This window comes from Prinia subflava, chromosome 14, assembly GCF_021018805.1.
Source record: "Prinia subflava isolate CZ2003 ecotype Zambia chromosome 14, Cam_Psub_1.2, whole genome shotgun sequence".
NCBI classification, from domain to species: domain Eukaryota; kingdom Metazoa; phylum Chordata; class Aves; order Passeriformes; family Cisticolidae; genus Prinia; species Prinia subflava.
This window is the reverse complement of record NC_086260.1, coordinates 15,981,660-16,002,191: the sequence shown is the minus strand read 5'-3', so window position 1 is coordinate 16,002,191 and position 20,532 is coordinate 15,981,660. Positions and strand designations below refer to the sequence as shown.

Sequence of the window (20,532 nt, the reverse complement as noted above, 5' to 3'; positions counted from 1 at the left end):
CACACACCTGCTTTTTGTCTTAAAACATAAGATCTCTCCTCCCTCAGTTGTGCAAGAGGGAAGTGGTAGCAGCTCTGGCAGCATGAGGGCTCCTGCCTTACCTTAGAGGTGATGTTGGCTCTTTTTCTTATGCGAATTCATTGGATGCAGCAGATAACTGGGTGTTAAAAATAGTTAAAAAGAAAAAAAAAAAGACACCAAGACTTCCACTTAGCCATCTCAATAATGGTGGATCTCTAAAATGCCTGTTAAGGTAAGAAACACCTTCTGAAAGGGTCAACCCTTCTCAGATGCTATCCTGAGGGAAAAAAAGTGACAGGCAAGCAGAGAGGGCACAAACCCTTTCCCCCAACCCTCCTCCCTGAAGATCAGCCAGCTGCTTTCTACTGTGATCAGCAAGGGATTCTCCATCTCACCATCCATCAGAGTGAGCCTCAGCTGAAGGGCCATCAGTGCTCCCAGAACAGCCACAGCCATGTTGGGGAGCTAGAAAACACCAGCCACTGCTGCAGCAGCTACACTTACACAGTGAGAGGGAAGGAAGCACAAGCAAGATAAAAATCCAGAAACTTTGGAGAAGAGAAGCTGGGAAAGCTGGAGTTTTGAAGGGGTGGTTGTTGCTTTGTTTTTTCAAACCAGAGGAAAGCTTTGAGAGAGGATCTCCTCACCATTCCCCAGTTCACCACACAACCTTCCACTTCTGAGCTCTATGTCTGCAAGTAAACCTGACTGCAGTTAAGTGCTTGGCAGAGGTAGTTTGCACAGACCTGCCTGGAAGTTGCCATTGTGGATCATGGAAGAAAAGAGGAATCAGAATCAAGAGTCAGCCATGCTGCTGGTGAGAACTCTATATATTTCTTCCACCCTATGTCACCTGTGCATTTCAAAAATTACACCCACCTGGCCCAGGAACAAGCTCTGGAAAGATCTGCATAATGCATGAACTGCTTTGACAAATAGATCTCATGTCCCCAAGGTGGTAACAAAGGGGGAGGAAGACAAATTCATACTTAAAAGGTTCTCCATGGATTATTTTAAAAAAGGACTTAGAACCTCTTCTAAAGCACAAGGGACCAATGCCACCACTCCCCTGTTTGGTTGTTCTCTGAATTATTTTGCTGTGGAAACACTGTATGTTATGGAGGTTCACCCACAATACAGCAAGAATCTGCAGTGGGGAACACTCCAAATGCACCCCGTGCCTGGGGTGCTACACTGGCAGTGCCATTACAACTTCTAATTCTGGAACAAGCATAAGCAGAGGAAAATTTTAGTTGCTCTTTGTTGGGTGGGCAACAGAAAGAAGTCAGATGAAGTCAGAGAGAAGCTGCCACAGAACCCCACTCATCAAACCCACCAAGGACCATGCACGCATCAGCCTGGAAAAGTTGCACTCCCTGCTCTGAGTTCCCAAAATTGCTGCTAAGCAACCTAACAGCCACAGGATGGGCTGGCTGCAGCTCCACAGCCATACAGATCAAAGTTCTGCTCAAGTAGCTCTAGCCATAAATGATGTACAGATGTGGCCACTTCATAGCACAGTGCTCTGCAGAGTATGCCTGAAATTCCTATCAAGTAGCTCCTGGTTTGTTCCAGGAATAGTTACTGAAATGGCCTGAACATCCTGGCCATTCTACCCCTTGGACAATTCAAGGTAAAGCACCCCAGATGCTCTCTGAAGAGCTTCTGACCCTGCATTCCCTGAGGAAAAACAAGTGGAGTTGTAAGATCCTGTCCCCTACTAGGACAGAGGTTCCCTGTAACCCCAAAATGTTGCACTGCAAGATGCTATTAATGACTGAGCTGTGCAAATATCCATATGTGCTGGAGTACAAACCTATTTCCTTCTAAAAAACAGAAGTGACCCCACAGAATAACCCTGGCAACCTCCTGTGGCCACATCCTTAAAAATGCCTGAACTACACTGCAGCGGAGGACATGGATGTGTGCCAGCCACACCACTGCCCAGGAGGGGCCTGGCATGCCTCATCCTCCAGCTCACCGACAGGGAAGGCTGATGGGAGAGCTGAGATGGGAATCAATCTATCACTGCAGGACTTCAAACACCTTGCACACTGTAATTACTCGTCCTCATCAACCTTTTAACTTAAGGTAACTATGTTCATCATTACTTAAGGTAATTATGTTCATTTTTACAGCTTGAAAATGAAAAATAAATAACTGGTTTGGCTGCACATCCTCAAAAAATGTGCTGCAAAAAAGGGAACAGAATCTGGTGTCACAAATCTCAAGCCTGATGCTATCATACTCACCTTCTTTCTTGTGAAGCATTTTTCCCACTGTTATTGCTACATAAAACATTCAGATCTTTCTATACACACATACACACACACTTTGTATTTTCAAATCACTGTATTTGTGGAATGCCAGAAAAAGAGAACAATTTAAATTGTATCCCAAAAGTTCTGTTAACTTCAGAATAGCCTAATAAAGGAAGTGAAGTCAGAAATGCCATGTTGGCTTTGCAATTTAAGCAATTACAAAAGAGACAGAACAGCATTCAGATAAAAGTGCTTCTCTGTCCTTACAGACTCACATGGAGCAGACAGGACAGGTGAAGTGAGAGTTAAACCTGTGTCCCCTTGAAGGGCAGGACAGGCAAGCAATCAGACAAAGCTTCTTCACATGGAGTTCTCACACACACACCCACACACAGCTGGGAAGCACCTGAAGAAAGGAGATACCTCCTTTTGCAGAATGGACAGTTGTTCTCTCACATGAGAGATGTTTTTACCAGAAAGAGAAGCCCCAGGTGAAGCAGGACAATGGCCTGTCACTCATACCAGCCAGGGACAAGTCAGTTAAGTCATTTCAGGGGAAGTTTAAATGTTGCCTCTTTGTCAGGACCTTAAGCAGTGGACAAGCTCACCAAGATAGGCACACACTTACTATCTCCAAGAATCAGCTCAACTTCCTCATCAGCATCAGAATCTTCATCTTCACCCTCATCTCCCTCTTCCAGGAGGTTGGCAATCTCCTCATCATCGGAGGGAGAAAAGTCATTTTCTCCATCCTCACCAGCATTCTCATTGTTCTCATCCTCCTCCAGCTCAGCCTCCAGCAGCTGGTCTGTATCTAGTTCATCAAGGTCATCTGTGTCATCATCATCTTCATCATCATCTTCTTCCTCTTGCTCCTCTTCCTCCTATAAAGACAGCAAAAACAGTCCATTGCAGACATTAAGATAAATGTAAAATGGAGTAACAGTAACTAAAGAAAAACCTAGTTTTCACTTCTGCTCATATCCAGCCCTCAGACATTTTAAACACATCACAGACACTCCCATCACCCATCTAAGCACACAAGCCACATCACCTGTAGGCCTGCAAAATCTGAACTGCAAAATGCTGGCACCATTGGCTCAACGTCCTCTCCAGGACTGGCCACCAGCATGTGTCACCACAATGCACCCTTGAGAAGGACATGCAGTAAGACCTGTTAATCCACGGCTTTGTTGCTAGTCTTGTGCAAACTGCTTTAGTTTCAGCAGGACAAAAACCTCCACTTGACATCAAACCACATGCACCATCAGTCTCTGTCATTGCCATTTAGATGAGGCATAAAATGCAGGGAAAGATTCTTTTAGGCTAAGCCAATCCCTGAATCACTCAGCTTCAGATGACAGAACTGTTTAAGGCAGCTCAGAAACCTCAACTTTGGTATTTACCTGTGGATCAAGATCTTCATCAAACCATAAGAATTTGCATTCAGTAAAGCAACTGTATTCCTCATTGTACAGATGAAATCAGAAATCTGTGTGTAGTGGATGAGTGGGAAGGAGCTGTAAGAGTTCTACCCCTCTTCCAGACAAACTCCCATCACAAGCTGAGCTCCAGGGCATTCAGGACTGAAAGAAAAGCTTCAATCCACCTGCACATCTCCTCAGTCACAGCCTGTTTCTCTAACAAAATGCTCTCAACTCCTTCAGTCCTAACTGCCCCTTTGTTTTAGGAGGAGAAACATTTTGCAAAATTAGGAAGCAATTAAGATAGAAATCTAACAGCCCATTTCAAGGATTCCTTTGGTGCTCAAGCTCACCACAGTCCCACTGTTTAGACTGCTGCATTTTCACATCTCAAGGGACAGAGGAAAGTCCTTTACTGTCATCCCCCCAACCTATTTTTTCTTCAGTCAGTGCTATAAAAAACTACCACACTCACACAAATCCAACATCTGTCCCAGGCAAAAGAAATAAGGAAAGGCAAAAAGCCTGAGTATATTGTATTGTTTCTTCACTTGCAAAAGGCAGCCAAGTCTTCACTGCTGACCAGAAGTGCCATGTTCTTAAATGCGGGTTACAGTATAAAAGCAATGGTTTGCTACATACAGTTTCCTTTACGAAAGAGTTTATATCAAATATAAAATTAAAACCAACCTGTTTTAAAGCCTGTGCTTATTTTAGGAAATTACGACTTTACTTTGAGTCAACAAGTCCTCAGATAAACAGACATAACTGTATATACACACTGGGAGAAGAAACATCTTTCTTGCAGTTCTGTTTTAAACTGCAGTGCCATACTGGGTATAATTTTCCATAAAACATACTGAATCAAGTATAAAAGCTTTGCCTTAATAATTTGTATTTCTTTTTGTTCTATGCAGTATCTGAAAGGAGACCAATGTCTTAAATTTTATTACTCTACTCAGAATTGAAAAGCTGAAAAGGCAGGAGAGTTTATTTTCCTTTTTCAGTGTCTAAACGACTTTAAAGCAGAAAAAAAGATATCAACTTATTTGAAAATCTTGGAACTATTAAACCAAGTTTCTCAGTATCTGGAGATAGAGGCACACCTGTATATATTACAAAAAAGTATGTTGTCTACAAGATCCATTTAGAGTCCTGTAGGTAAAACTTGAAGGACCCTGAAATGAGTTAGGTCCCCTCTGTTTCGACACCTGTGGAATTTCTGAAAGTATTTTTTTCCTAAATATCTAGACCACAAGGATTCAAAATGTCAAAACTACTAAATTTGATTCTGTTTCACATATAACATATTTCTGGGAAACTGAATTACTGTTTCATTAACATTCTAATTCAAGCTTAAGGCAAGGCATTTATACCCATATCACCCTTCAAATACAGGATGAAATTAAATACAGTTGTATAGAGCTAACAATCCCTTCTGGCTGACAAATTACACAGGAAGGTTGTATATTTAGCTGCAAATTAACTTTGAAGGGTTACATCAGTGAAGAAAAAATAATTTTAAAAACACAAACAGAAAAAATGAAATGTTTCCACTTTAATCTGAAGTTAGTGATCAAGGTCAGGCCACATTCATTTAAAAATCACCTAAGAAAAGTAAGATGAGATGAAAATTCCACCTGTCCTTGGTAAAACAGAAAATAGTGGGTACGCTACAAGAAGTCACATGTGCATGTGAGTGTGACAACCACAGTGACATCCTTACAGAGCTGGAGGGGGACACGTCACAGGGCTCAAGAGGAGCACCATCAGTGAGGAGGAAACCTGGGCCTTGGCATGTTTAAAAGAACCCAAACACCACTTGGACACTTTGAAGGTTCTGCTAAGCTACAGGCAAATCAATTCTGCCTCAGCCTCTAAGCCAAGCCTCAGCCTTGCAGGCCAGTGCAGCTCCACGCAGAGCTGGGGACAGCTCTCCAAAGAAAGCCCCTGCAGCTTCTGCTCCCAAACCCAGCCCCTGGGACACTGAGAAGGGCTGAGGGAGGGCCAGGTGCAGTCCACACCACCACAGGTAAGTGATATCCAGGCTGTTCATGAGGGCCCAGGGTGAATCCTCACAAGACACCACAGCTGTCTCATGTAATGCATCCCTGCACAGAGAGAAGATGGCACACCTTCCCCAGGGACTCAAACAGGCACTCTGAGTAAGAGCAGACAAAAAAAACCTTGTGCCATGTCACGAGGAAAGACAGGACAGCTATTCCAAACCATATCCAGGTTTGTGTAGGAAAAATTTACAGAGATGTACGAGTACAAGAAAACCTGGCCATAAACTCACAGAACAAGGAAAGTTGATTACACAGCAAAGAACTATCTCGAGATCATCTCAAGGCAAATTAAGGTAACTTAACTCCAATACCAGTTTGCTTCCAGAAAGCAGAGTAGATTTGGTTCAATTAATTTACCATTTACAAGCCCCAGAGGAAAAAACGAAACAACATCCCCTAACTGAATGGCAGATACTGGGGTGGCTGCACTGGAACAGAAAACCCCACTTGACCTAATTTTTCATATTGCCAGTTTTTACAGCCCTTTCAGAGCCTGGTAAATACCCTCTGCACTTGTTCAAGCATTATGTGTTTTCTGCCATATTGTTCTTTGATGCTTGTTAGCACACACTTCATGAGTTTTAATCATCAACAACTCTCTTACCATTCATCAATCATCTTACACATACAAAATCCCCAAATTTGTCTTTTTTGGGTAGCAAAGCTTATTGATAGTTGACATACTCACTGGTGTTCATCTCCCAAAAATCATTCAAAGGCTCAGGGAAACTCCAGTATTTCACTTATTCAAATTGATACAAAATACATGTTAGCTAAGCAGAACTTAACCTTTTTGATTTTAACATATTTTTGTAATGTATTCCAAGATTAAATTAGTCTATATACAAAGTGCTTCAGGAAGTATGACTTGCAGCACTGCAGATCAGCAGTACATAAAAATACATCAGCCTGCTTTTAAGTACTCTCAAGACATTTTTATTGAGCTTTCTTACATTTCTTGAATACAGAAGGTTTTTATGACCACGTGACCAGAATTTGAGACTTCTCCACTGCAGATTACACAATCTGTCAAATTTATACTAGGCTGGTCTTTAGCTGCCAAAGGAAGACCCCACAGGTCTTTTTCAGCTGTTGGCATTTGGGTTGGAAATCTGGATTCAGTTTTGAGATCTACAGGTCACTGATTTTTTGCTTATTTGACACGTTTCAGCTGTTACAAAAAGCTTCATTTGTTTCTCTCGCACCTCTCATTGATTTTTTTTTTCCTCTATTAGAGCTGATTCACAGTGCAAAACCAAGCAGCACATCAACATTTCTGCCCAGCTTCCTGGGCCTGCTCCAGGAACTCCTTCCCCAGCCCCTGCTCACCTTCCATCAGCACCTTCAGTGCAGCACTCTCACCTCCAGCTGCTTTCCAGCAACACCTCCTGCCTCTGAAAACACAATCTCTATTGCACCTCTAAGTCTGAATCGTGCTAGATTGTATTATTCTAATTATTCTTATTTTCATCTATCCTTTTGCTATCTGCAGAACAACTAATCAATGTTAGTAAAGCTTTTCCCACTACTCCAAATGTTTCAGCTCATATTTAATTCACTTCTGGCTACTTTTAGCCAGGTTAAATTATCTGTTGGTAATATCTGCTTCTAGAAGTTGTTTATTTCATCTAGGTTTGTTTTCTTTTTAAAGAAATTCATGTTTCCCATAGTCTCATTATTTTGGTTAATTTATTTGCTTTTGTAATAAACAGCCCACTGGTTTACTTCACCCTCCTTCCCCAAGTTTCTCCTACAGCAATCTGATGCCTTCCAGATTATCACTATTTTAATTACTCCCTATTTCCAGCATGGGAAGGGGCTTTACTTTCATAAAAAAGGACACATGATCATTGTTCAAATACAAGTGTACTGAAGAATGTTTCACCCATAGGAGTAAGTCTCTCATTGTTCTAGTAATTTATCTTTCTCCACAGACAACCCCCTTGTCATACCTTCTGACAATTGTACTCTTCACTGAGTACCATGTTGGCACTTCCTGGGCCTTTGGTTTGTAATTCCCAAGAGTGACAATGTCTGGTTTTCAGTCACTTAAGAGTTTCTATCCAATTCCTCCCCCTCTCAACTACTTCTTAACAGTCCTGGACAACAGGTAGTGGAAAAAGCTTAAATATAGCCAACAAACTCCCTGTTCAAGCATGTAGGGATTTTCATATCCTAGATTACCTGGTGCCCATCCTTTCCCTCAGCTGGCAAGCCTGTAATTCCTGTTATGTACCAATAAATTAATTCCAAATATTCATCTCCTTCACACTACAGGGCTGCACCTACTTTTACCTTCTTGGCTACTTCAGGGTTAGAATTTCTACTTCTTCATAGCCATTAGTCACAGAGCTAAAAACGTAGAAGCCTGGGAAGGTGCAGAAGTTACCATATGTAACAAGCAAGGAATCTTACCATAGGCTTCTATGCAGGTGTAGGTATGTGCAGATTTAAAACAGGAAACAGCACACAGCGTACAGAATGTCACAGAGGCAAAACATGGAGTGAAGAAATAAAAAGCAGTTAATCTCTTGGTCTGTGTAAGTGGGTTTAGATTGTCTAACAATGACTTACCTGAGATGAATGACAAACCATCCATGATACAGACAAACAAAAGCTTTAAGGAAATGGACCTCACATAGATTGGGAGGTTCAGGTGGGGCTCTTGAGCAAACTCAGGTTTTGCCTATGAAATGTTTCCATTTCAATCTGCAGCTGATGATAACCAGCCTGGCTCCAGTCACTGTCCTCTGAGGTGTGTGCAAGCCACCATTTCACAGCTGGTACCTTCCCTAATGCTTGGGATAAAGGGGTTCTAAGGTGACTGGTATTATACTCTCTGTGCTGCAGGGCTCAGAGGTAATGTAAGGAGTACAGAACTAGGTTATTTTTCAATATTATCAATATGCTTCTTTTCCTTTCTCTTACTGATCTCACACTTCCACAAAAATAAATTCACTCCTTTAATTCCATGACAAAAAACAATATTGCATAAAGGATTTCAAGAATTTGGCAGGTAAATGAACTCCTTCTCTATGGACAAAAATTTGTTCCTTTATTTTCTCAAGCCTCTGACTGGCATTTCTCATCACAGCTGAGGCAGCTTTTATTTACTTGGATCCCAACTACTGTGGGAATTCTAGAAAGATATGTTAGGCAAGAGGGAGGACATCTTTGATTTATGTCACTGAACAGGCAGAATATGTTTTTATCTCTGTTGAAGCTGTTTTACACCATAACACTAAGTCTGCCCTTCTGGAAACTCCAAATACTTATCTCTTTCCAAGAATTTCCTCTGTTTGCACTGCCTGAGAGCTACTGAAAATAGATTCTGAAACAGTAGAACAGGCTAAAGCAGTCCCAGTTAATCACTTCTATATAAAATTCAGTTAAAAGTACAGGCACTGTTCTTTTAAATATCTGTTTTGGAGGATGCATGCTCAAAGATGTGGCTGTTATATAAGAAGTTTCTTTGACAGAAACCACTCTTTACTCAGCCTTTCCAGCTGCAACCAGGCTCAAAGATTTCTAGGAAGGTGGGCAATAGATGCATATTTATTATCATTTGAGAAATCTGGCTGAAAATGCCCATTCACAGCTATTATTCTGTAAACTATTTTATCCCCAAGTAAGATTTGAAATCAAACTGTACCTTCAAATATTACAGGAACAGCTCCTAAAACAAATCCTTTTTTAGGGTCCCTGGTGACAAAAGTCATTCTAGTCAGCTTACACTGGCAAAGCACCACCATGGTCAGATGATTCCCAAATATTTGTGCCAATATGGATTAAGGTTTGTGGGGTCTTTCCCCAGCAAGTAAGTATTCACATGAAAAAAACAAACCAACTATATTAAACAACAGCAATACAGTACAGTGGAATTGCTGTTGGAATTACTGTTGCAGGCAGGCAGGGGGAGAATCCTAAAATAAAAGTAGAAACTGGGATCACAAAGACCACAGAGAAAGTTTTTCTCAGCTTTCTCCACCCTGGCTAAACCAGGAAATGTTGGAATAGTGATTGTCTTTAAAGTCTTTATTGCCTTATCAGCAAAGCTTATTTCCCATCACCTAGAATTTCTAAACCAATGCAAAAAGACAAATTACACACCTACCATCAACCATTTCGATAGCCCAGAAGCACTGCAGGATAATTAACAGTTCTTCAGGTCTGGCAAAAGAAGTAGAACACACTTTATAGGACAGGGACAGCTAGGTGAAGCAAGGTGTTGCTGAAGCCATAAATCTCTCTGAACATGACAAAAACTGAGGACACTGCTTGAGCCTTACAGATGCAACATCACCCACACATACCACAGAGAGAAAAACATGCCTTAAACAACTAATATAGAAAGAAAAGCTAAAACGGGGAAGTAAAAATGCACAGACTGAAAATCCTCAAACCCACTCAGAAGATCACCTCATTCAGACTTCAGTTTCACAGTTTTGAGTCTACTCTGTGTTCCCTTGGTTTCAGCTTTTCTGAGCACATAATGTCTCTTAAGTCTTCCTTTCTAGCCCATAGCAGCTGCCACATGCCATTTCCTTTGAAATTCCTCCTCTGTCTCACTACAGAAGACAGGAGATTAACAAGTGAAACAAGGGATACTAATCAGCCAAGAAAGAGAAATAAGCAAGAATAAAGCCAGCTAACAACCAAAATACGGTCCAAGATCTGTACCAGTAGCTCAGACACCCAACTTATTTTCAATAAATCTAACTGAAGGAGTGTATCAGAACAGAAGCAAATACAGGAGGAGAAAGAGGAAGATCTTGCAGCCAGACTGAAAAACAGGAAACCCTTACCTATTTCCCTGTACGCTGAACACAGTTTTGCAAGTACTTGTGAGTAAGACTGCTGGTTATTGATGGACACATTTGGACACTCACCCAGTAGTGAAATAATTCACAAAAACCATGGAAGTTCAAGGCAGGAACACTGGTATTTTGGGAGTAAAACAGCCAACCAAAGAGCTTGCAAACAGACCCTTGTTAAGCATGTTACACCTTCACTTTCCCTCAGTGCACAGTAAGTACAGACCAAGAGCATCAACATTGGTTAGCATTTGCTCTGTTCAACAAGGCTTGACAACTGTGGATTACTGGCCATACCTGGGGACAGGCAGCCTCCAGGGACCTCACTGGACAGGCTGGTACAGCAGCAGGGAAGAACCAGGTGCTGTCCTTGAGCATTTCAAACAAACCCATAAACATTCACTGCAGCAGGACCATGCTCAAGCCACTGAGTCAGCCCCATCATTTAATTTGAGAGCTATTTATGTAGCAGATCAGTTGATCTTACAAGGGTGGTTTCAGATAGGAGGAATAACATAGCTGTTTTGTTACTTAAATTACAGAAGGAACTGAAAGATATCTGTAGGCCAAACATCCCTGCCAGACTCACTTAACAGACTCTCAATCCTTCCTTTTTGAAAAAGCTGTCATGGAGCCATCAGATGATAATTGTCAGAACTGACATAGTGAGGCACCAAAATTCAGTGTTTACAAAAAAGTCAGGCAGATATTTTTCTCTGTAGTTCTCATCTCTTAGCACAAATTTTAAAGCACTTCCATTGTGCATCACATGACTTCTTAGCAAGGCTTGTCTATCAGCCACTCTTCTTTTGAGTACTCATTACTTTCTGTACAGGCAAAAAACTGTACCCATGGACTCATGTAGGTCACATATAAAAATCCAAATACACATCAAGCCAAGGTGTGAAGAGAAGGGGTCAAATAGACTCATTTCTGCCTCAAACCTTGACCAAAGACATCAGATTTATGTTGATTCACACACATTTCCCCTCACCACCACTTTCAAGAAAGATCAGAAAGCATTCTCTTTCAGCCAGAAGGGGTTTTACAGTATCTGTGAGAAGTTCCAATAAGTTTGGAATGTTATACCAAATTTTTCAAAAGCTAAATCACAGAAACTAACTAGGCAAATATTGAACACCTACATATGTGTGAGGATATGCACACCAACAAGAGAGGTTCCCTGATGGAAGGATTTAACAGACAAGTGTACCAAAGAGATTCTGTCTTCACTCAGGAAAACCTCTGTTCATTCCAGCTCAATGGTGGATGTCTCTACAGAGACAAAAGCTGTATTTTGTAAACCTAAGACAAAAACAAACCTGAAGAAAAAGCACAGAACAGTTGTAGAACAACAGCAAGGGGCTTAGTTTATGTTTGGCTAGATATGCGTACATTTAATTGAATTTGGGTTCTTAAGTGTTGCTCATATTAAAATCAAATCTCCCTTACTCAAGAAACTTGGTTGTAACCATCTCTAAAAGTTGCTGTCTAGGAAACATGTACAGACCCCAGAAACAGAGACCATAAAAAGCAGCAGCTATGCAATACCAACTAATCCCTCTTAGCCTGCAAATCAATCCAGGAGCAGGCTTGTTTGAACACTTCATCAGCTCCACAGAAAAGCTTTCAGCACACTTAGATTCTGCCTGGGGCCACCTCTATTTGTTTGACAGAAAGTGTCCCCAGTCACATCTGAGGGATGGCAGATCCCTCATCTCTGCTGGGTACCCGGTGTTACAGCCTGGAACCATTGACTGCCTTGTACAAACACAGATCTCCCTTAAGTCAACACTTAGCAGTGATTTTGCAAAGCAGTGCCCTGACAGCTGCTAGTTAATCACTGTGCAATGCAAAACCAATTTCTGCTACAAACTTTTCTTTATAAAGAAAATATGAATAATAAAACATAGTGAAAGTGAACAAAAATAGTAGAATTGGAAATAGAAATAGTAAATACTGCCCATGGCAAGCACTGCATGGCTGGGATGTAGAAAGGAAAGAAGGAGCAATAAACTCTCCTCCCTCTTCATTGCTTCCCAAGAAATTCTGTTCCTCTAATCTGTCCAATCTATGAATAGATACAGTGACCAGTGATTTCAAAAGAAGGCCGAGACTTCACCTGCAACCTTGTAGCACACTCAGTGGCCAGGAAAGCACATTTCACACCCAAACCAGAACTACTGCTTTATCTTCAGAATTACAGGGAAATTGTAATAACAACAACTCACTCCAAAGAAAGTTACTCTTTCTTGAGACCTGCTCTCCAGTCTTCTGAACTAGAAAGTACGAGTTTCAACCTAGCAACAGGAAGATTCAGAGATAGAAAGGGTAGCACAAATCCAGCTTTCAAGAGTCTGGGGAAAAAAAACCCACCCAAGTATTACCTTCTGGCATTCTTGGGAAAAAGGTGAAATCAGCTTTTCTCACAAGAGATACAAATGATGTATGATTTACTAGAATGCAAACATCAAACAGCAAAGAATAATGCATTTTAAATCTTTAAGGAATTGAAGCATAAGGTTTTTGCCTGTCCAAAAATACCCCCAAAACACCTGACACCCACACAGTTACAAACTGATTCTGTGGAATTTTAATTCTCACTTTACTGTAGTAAGCATTCTGTGCTACTGTGTATTCTAGCAGCTGCACCCTGAGGGGCACTGACTGCAGCTCTGAGCTCTTCTGTTAAGTTGCCAGAGATCAAACAGCTGATCAGAGAAGGAAAACCAACACATCCCACTGCAAACCTACAGCCCTCTTCAAAATTCTGTAAACCTTTTGCTGTGTAGAAGCACTGTGCAGTTTCACTGCATTAGTCACAAGCTGTGTCTCTTCCAGCAATTGGTGATAAATTATGTCCAAATACAAGAACTGGAATTGAAAAAAGGAAAGCCTCAAGCCCTACTGTCTATATTGAGGGCTGAAATACTTAAAAAAAGCAGAACAAAAAGCAAAGCTTCTGATCAAGACTGAATACTTAAGGAAATTAACAAATTATAAATGATTGTGTTAGTTTACAGTGCACAAAGTTACTGTCCACGCAGGTTCTGCACAGAAGGTCTTCATTTACACTGACAGTAAAGAGATCTATTTCACATTAGGCCAAATGAGGCCTCTGTACTTTCTGGGTAAAACATAACACATGTAGAGGGCTAACAGCTATTTTTGAGCACTCAGGTCAATGCTTCTCACCTGATCTTCTTCTTCATCCTCCTCATCTTCTGCCAGCCGCTGCCGGCCCACCTCATAGAGCCGGCACACCGTGTCCATGTTCATGGCATCCATGCTGCCCTGGTTCTGCAGGGGAGATGCCCACAGGGAAATTAACCCCAGCAACCAGCTCAGCTGTCACATTCAATGCTACATCTCATCTCAATCACAGCAACACTCTCAAAATCCTTCCTCTCATTTACCAGCAGCACTATAATTCGCACTAGAAATTAATCTCTCTGGTTTCAAGACCTGCCATGTTCCCTGCAGGAACATTTCCAATGACTCCTATTAAAGAAAATTTTCTTGGTCTCATAACCCTTGTCCATCTCCAGCTTCTCAAGTTAAACATGAAATTTGCACTGCTACAAATTCTTGACTTTCTTTTGTGGTCTGTAGGGATCAGTGGTTCAAAGGGTATAAAGCTGACAGGATTTTACATTACTTGTTACATGTGCATAATCAGGTTTCAAGAAACTGGGCTCTGACAACATTATGTATGGAGCAAAGAACTGCATCCCTAACAAACCAGAAGTTTAGCTCAGCAATTTTTGCTTCAAATCCTTAGCTCCTGGGATTTTGCTAGGAAGGCAAGTGCAAAAGGAACAGTAAGAGTGATTCACAGAAAAGCTCTGTGGGAAGCCCCCAAAAGATTGCATTTCCCAGTTATTTGGTCCAGTGCACATTTTAATTTGCAATAATAAGAAATTATTGCTATAAATAAGAAAAAAACCACATTTTTCTTTATGCTCATGACAAGGAAAATATCTACATTTTAAAGTGGGAAGAGTTCAAAGAAGAGAAGCAAATGTGTCTGGAAATTTAAGGAATAAGAGGCAGCAAAACAAGACTGCATGGAGTGCAGAATAAAAAACAAACAGCAGCTTTAGCACCATCAAAACACCACCACTGCTTAGGACATGAATTTCACAGCAGGAACTCCAAAAAAGAAACAAGAAGCTACAGAGACCAGGGTTTATTTTAGCTGCTTTACCTCAATGACAGCCAGATAGCAGTCCTTGCTGTCTGTGCACAAGTCAAAGATATTCCGCTTTACATCTATGGTAGCTGGAAAACATCACAGAACAAACTCAGTGGTTAAAGCAGGTTACTTAATGCTCACTGAAAAAGAAGTGTCTAAAAGCAAATAACCCAGTCTTAGGACAAGAAAAAACAGCTGAAATGAGTGAAATGAATGTTTGTAGGTAATTCAACCTGTAACAAAGAATAGAAAGGTTGGAGACCATAGTAAAGAACAGCCATGTGAGCTCTTAACCTGCTCTGCACAATGCCTCCTCCCTTGATAATACATTTATTGGTTTCCCTAAGCACAGTACACAACAGATCATCCTTCAGAATAGGTGGCAACAAAGGGACTGAGCTGTGACCTATGCCTCCGTTCAATAGCAAAAGCCACATTTGTTTATGTCCACAGCAGCAATTAGCTTAGCTCCACGAGCTAAAAAAAGATGCCCATGTGAAATGAGAGCAATGCCATCCTGGCCAAGTGACCTACTGTCTCAGATTATGCCTTACTTAGAAAGAGGAGAGGAAATAAAGCCAGAACTGCTGAACAGAAGCAAGGCAGTCACACACTGAAAGGGATATGATACTTGAAATTATGTCAGTGTTAAACCCAACTCCTGTGCTTCCTCTAGAACAGGATAAAGCAGTTGTTTTCTCACACATGCAGAGAGAAGTGAATGTTACTAAGCAAACTTTCAAAAAACCTTCAAACCTCCAGACAAACGCTATTGGCTCCTCTCTTACTCTTACCTATAGGTTTATAATCAGTTGCATTAAATGTCCTGAAAGAAGAGCCAAAGGGACTTCTCATTCTCTCCTCCAGAAGGTCATCCTCATCATCTGCCTGCAACATAGCTGAAACAAGGAGATTATTCCACAAATCTGCCTTCCATTAGTCCCTACCATTAATCAACTTCAGATCAAATGAGACTCTGACATGAACTTTCTTTATATTTAATAGCTTGGCAAGACCCATTTAATATCTGCTTTTCCAGAGATGCCTTTACTGATATTAGAGATCATCAAAACTTAATACAGAGGACAAAATTATTTTCTCTAGCATCACTAAATCTACCATTACATTACCACAGGTTGCTTTTTAATCTCACAAATTAGTTGTGATATTGCTGAAGTTACAGAAAACTGTCTTTGTCAGCAACACATGTAGCATGAACATCCTGGAAAAAATCCAGTTCACATATGCAAGTAAGGCTGGAGTTGCACAGCCTCTGAAGGTTCCCATTTCACTGAACAAGCATCTGCTTATCTCACAAGAGATGATCCAGGAGAGTGATGTGAGGGGAGAACTCCTACCTCCATACATCACCGTGCCAGTATAGTTGAAGACCACACGACACTGATCCAGTGCAGGTACTGTGTGTAACAAATGGAAAGTTCGGAGGTCCCACTGAAAAAACACAGACTAAGGAGGAACAAACAATTGAAAATTTCTATTTCCTTTTCAATGAAGTGGCAAAGAACTGGCTAACTGTGTTCAAGAAACCTCATTGCCTCTGTCTTGCAAATATGATGGAAGCAGAGTTGGACCCTGGCACTCCAATTCCATTCCCTGTGTTCAAAATGAGAAAGCTCTTACTCAAAATGTCATTCCCAGTCATGAGAGGTGACTGCAGTCACCAAGAGACCTTGCTCTCTCTCTGTTTTACATATTTCCTCTAGACTGCATCAGAGGCAGAATCTAGATTTAACTTAGCTACCTAACAGTCCCTACTCTTCCTTGATTCACAGATAGAAGCTTCTGTGACCACACCTAACACGTAACACCATTAAGACCATTAATACAGCTCTGCAAACAGCTGCTTGTGCATCCACACCAGTCCCAGTCCCCACAGTGGCCCAAAGGATACAATTTCAGTGTTGACTATGACCTCCAGCCCATTGGGATGGAAAACACCACTGATAGTCATGTTGAATTTGTCAAACTTGTGGATGGCTTGTGCTGATCTGACATCCCAGAGGACACCATCATTTAGGACAAGGTCGTCAGTGGGGTTAAAGGTGGCACAGTTCTTCTTGTAGTTGTTGGCAAGATCTGGGTTAAACAGAGTCAATAGCTTGTTGCCAGTCTGAATATCATAGATCTTTTAGATTAAAAAGAAAAAGAAAGATCAGTCACAATTTGTAATATACCTGTGCCTAAAATCCCCGCATTCCCCTTCCTAGATTGCTTACAGAATCCCCCCATTCCCCATTTCACTTTTCCATTTCATGTGACAGCATTCCATAAATAACCCTTCCCACCAGCCCTTTAATGCTTTTTCACAGCTGGAACCAAACCTCACAACAAGTTTTGGCCAGTGCTTGGCTTACTGCAGGTTCACTGACACATTTCTCTACAATCAGGACAAGTTCCAAATAAAACAACCCCACTATGAGGACTGGGAAGCTGCAATCACAAGGTACCACTTAGCCAGAAACTATTTCAGAAATGGAACTGCTTTCAGAGCAGATGGTATTTACAAACATTAAAACTCCAAAGCACACAGTAAGGGGGGAAAAAAGCCAGAAACTATAGAAAATGAGTTAAAATTCTTGGCATTTACACAGAAAGGCAAATTTGAGCTTTGGCACAAGAAACTTTTGGAATATAATAAGGGCTTTAAACTAGTACATAGGGTTTATGATCCTCTCCTCAGATAAATCTGATCTGTAACATCCTTCAGAGCCTACCTCTTGTTCAAATTTACAGAGGAAAATATTCCCTAGAACTGGAAAACAAATCTGTTTGCCAAGTAAACACAATACACAAACTTCCAGCTAAATCCAAGTTTAAAACTGGGCAGGAATGGAGAGTTTACTTAAACAAATCAGAGTAACATGTGAAATAATAATTTGAGTAAGTTATATTTCATGGAAAATTGTTACACAAATTTTCCTTCAAGAGAGATGGGGCCTATAACAAATGCAAATTAGCACTGCAAAGCAGCAGAACCTCTCTGAAGCCTTGTCTGTCCAGTTTGCAGGAATTCATGCAAAGCACTACAACAATACTCTGAAGATACAGTGGTAAAGTTAAATTACCCAAAAGTAAGCTGCAAATGTGGGGGGGGGGGGGGGGGGGAAGGAGAACATTTCTAATAGGTCACTTCCCACAGCTGTTGACTGAGCTACTGTTTACAGTGGAACTTCATTATGGTTACTATTATTGAAAAGCAAGGCTAAGAAAGCAACTTCAGAGGGGCAAAAAATCCTGCATGGTCTCTCCCAAATGAGTAAAACAAGCAAAATCTAAAATTGCCCAGGATACTTTCCCAGAGGCAACACATCCACACTGCTTGTGATGGTCAAGTTTGTACCCTCAGGAACAGGGAGAAGTTATTTGACACTTTCAAAGCTTCCCTCTGAAGCTCCTCAGTTACACAGAGCATCAAAGTCCTCACATCAATTAATAGATATCCTGTAGAGAATTCTAGTTCTGCCAGAGCTTCACAGCCATGAGCTTTCCTGGTACTTACATGTGCAATGTCTCCCTTTGTGCCAATGACCCTGTCCTGAGAGTGCTTGCTGAACTCCACATAGTGGTCATCAGGGAAGGAATGCCTGCAGATACAGTCAGTGAGGAAGTCAAGGAATTGCAGATTCTACATGACCCAAACAACCCCAACAGCTCCAGCACTGGTTTCAGCAACAAAGAAAAGATGTAGAAAACCCCCTCCTTTACCATTGACCACATCATACTGCAGTAGCAAATTCAGACCTGCCATAAACATAAATTTCTTTGGAGAAATCAGGAATGGATGGCACTGTGAGCATTGAACCACGTGCAGCCTGAGGGAGTTAAACCTTTCCTCTGAAGAAAGGCCTCTAGCTGACACCCAGGCACTGTTTTGGTCACACCAAAACAGTTGTTCACAGCTAAAGTAGACAACAATCAAACCTTTTAAAAAATACGAGTTTTCCACCCACTTCTTAATGGGAAGGAACAATTGTAAATACTTCAATAGATTTTAAAGAGTTTACAGTCCAGGTCTGACGATTTCACCATGCAAACCACCATGCCAGTCAAATTCTGAACCGGCTATAGAAAGATTGCCAAGATCATTTACAAACATGAGAATAAAAATAAACGTGTTTCTTTGCCTTCAGGAGTAACAGTGACTTTAGTGATCTATCTTGCATGAAACAGGACTTCAGGTAGAACTTAGTTAGAATTTGCTCTGTACCGAGTAAAATAGGGAAATTACCAACACAAGAAAGGGATCACATTTTATTTTTCACAAGAGATATTTTGAGACCTGTGTTATTCCGATTTCAAGTTTATTCCTGAATCAAATGGTTCTTCCAACTGCAGGACACCCCACAGCTAAATCAGAGTGTACCTACTTCATATCAAAGACAGACTTCATTCCCCACAATGCAGACAGAGGCTGGCTCCACGTAGCAGATGTCAGCAATAAAGATCCATCCTGGATTTCCAGATAGGAGTCGAGGAAAGGAAAAGAACACCAGGGAAAACGGAGGTTATCATTTTACCTGTACACTTTTAAATTACAAGATCAATTTAGAAACTGTAGAGCAGACCTTTGTGCCTAATACTACTCCTGTAGGTATAAAATCCAAGTATCTAATGCTATGTATAACAAAGAGCCCTTGGTAGACAAACTTTACAGGTAACAATAGGAACAATCTATGATGTTAACAGCAGATAAAATCAGGATAATCCATGGCTGAATTCTGATGTCCCATGAGGGTAATCCATTGTACTTATAAATCTTTTTTTTCTTCCTAGAATCATCCCCTGAAAGGTTTCTTTCTCCAGCAAAGACATATAAACACTGATCTATTATCTCACACATAAATAAATGTGTAATAGTCAGTTTAAGCATTTTTCCACTTCCAGACATACATATTAATTTCCCAAGAAGGCAAACAGCCACTGTGTATCTTCTTTATTATCTCGGGAAGAAAAAACCCTAAATGTAGAACTCACAAGAGCAAGAACAGGCAACTATTTTAAGTACTTTAATGACAGGCACTGCAGGGCAGCCAGTAGGTACATTTCAGATGAATGTATCCTGATGGGCACAAAAACATCCCAGGGCTCAGGCAGTGAGAACTGCTAAAAATCACAACAGGGCTGTGATTCCTTACCCTGGATGGCTCAAGGTGCGTGATGGCAGAGTTATGGCAGTTGTAACTGGCCTCCTCCTGTCCACTGAACACGTTGTAGAGTTTCAGCTGCCCCGTGCAAGTACCCAGCATTAAGAATCGTTCTCTTGCAGAAAATGCGCAACAGGTAAAGCCACTCTCATCCTCATTTGCTTCCCTGAACACAGAAATTGGACGGAACCTAGAGAAGGCAAAAATACATGGGTAGCCCAAAGGAGAGAAGCAAAACTGAAACACTGTGTGATGGTACTAAATCCAACCCTTAAAGAGGTACAAGTTAAAGCTTTCCTCTAGAGTAAAACAAGTGTCAGTTTGAAGACTAGTGCTCAAGTATTACAACAGTGTTTGCAATCTTTCAGGGTTTGTTTCCCACTATGTGGTACTTCTGCTACAGCAAATCATTAAGCTGAAGCACTTGGACTCCATCTTCAAAGCTGGATTGATGGAAAACCTGTAATGTCAACACCTGGATAAGTACAGAGAGCTAGCAAAGAAATTCCCAATGGTTCTGAAACACTTAGCACAAGAAGTTATCACATGAGCCAAACAACATCCTGGCATCATGATTTCCCAC

General features: G+C 41.1%; 1 protein-coding gene across 2 annotated transcripts in view; it reads right to left on the bottom strand.

The window, feature by feature from the left end:
* DCAF1 (DDB1 and CUL4 associated factor 1) overlaps positions 1 to 20,532 on the bottom strand; it is a 321,374-nt gene that overhangs the window by 275,329 nt on the left and 25,513 nt on the right. For both annotated transcript variants that reach the window (XM_063411931.1, XM_063411929.1), the window contains exons 15-23: positions 19,941 to 20,139; positions 19,173 to 19,255; positions 18,305 to 18,389; positions 16,697 to 16,930; positions 16,143 to 16,236; positions 15,579 to 15,683; positions 14,797 to 14,870; positions 13,785 to 13,889; positions 2,911 to 3,166 (exon numbers count right to left, since the gene is read on the bottom strand). In XM_063411931.1, coding sequence (XP_063268001.1) covers positions 2,911 to 3,166; positions 13,785 to 13,889; positions 14,797 to 14,870; positions 15,579 to 15,683; positions 16,143 to 16,236; positions 16,697 to 16,930; positions 18,305 to 18,389; positions 19,173 to 19,255; positions 19,941 to 20,139 — 1,235 coding nt within the window. The remainder of the gene's footprint in view (positions 1 to 2,910; positions 3,167 to 13,784; positions 13,890 to 14,796; positions 14,871 to 15,578; positions 15,684 to 16,142; positions 16,237 to 16,696; positions 16,931 to 18,304; positions 18,390 to 19,172; positions 19,256 to 19,940; positions 20,140 to 20,532) is intronic.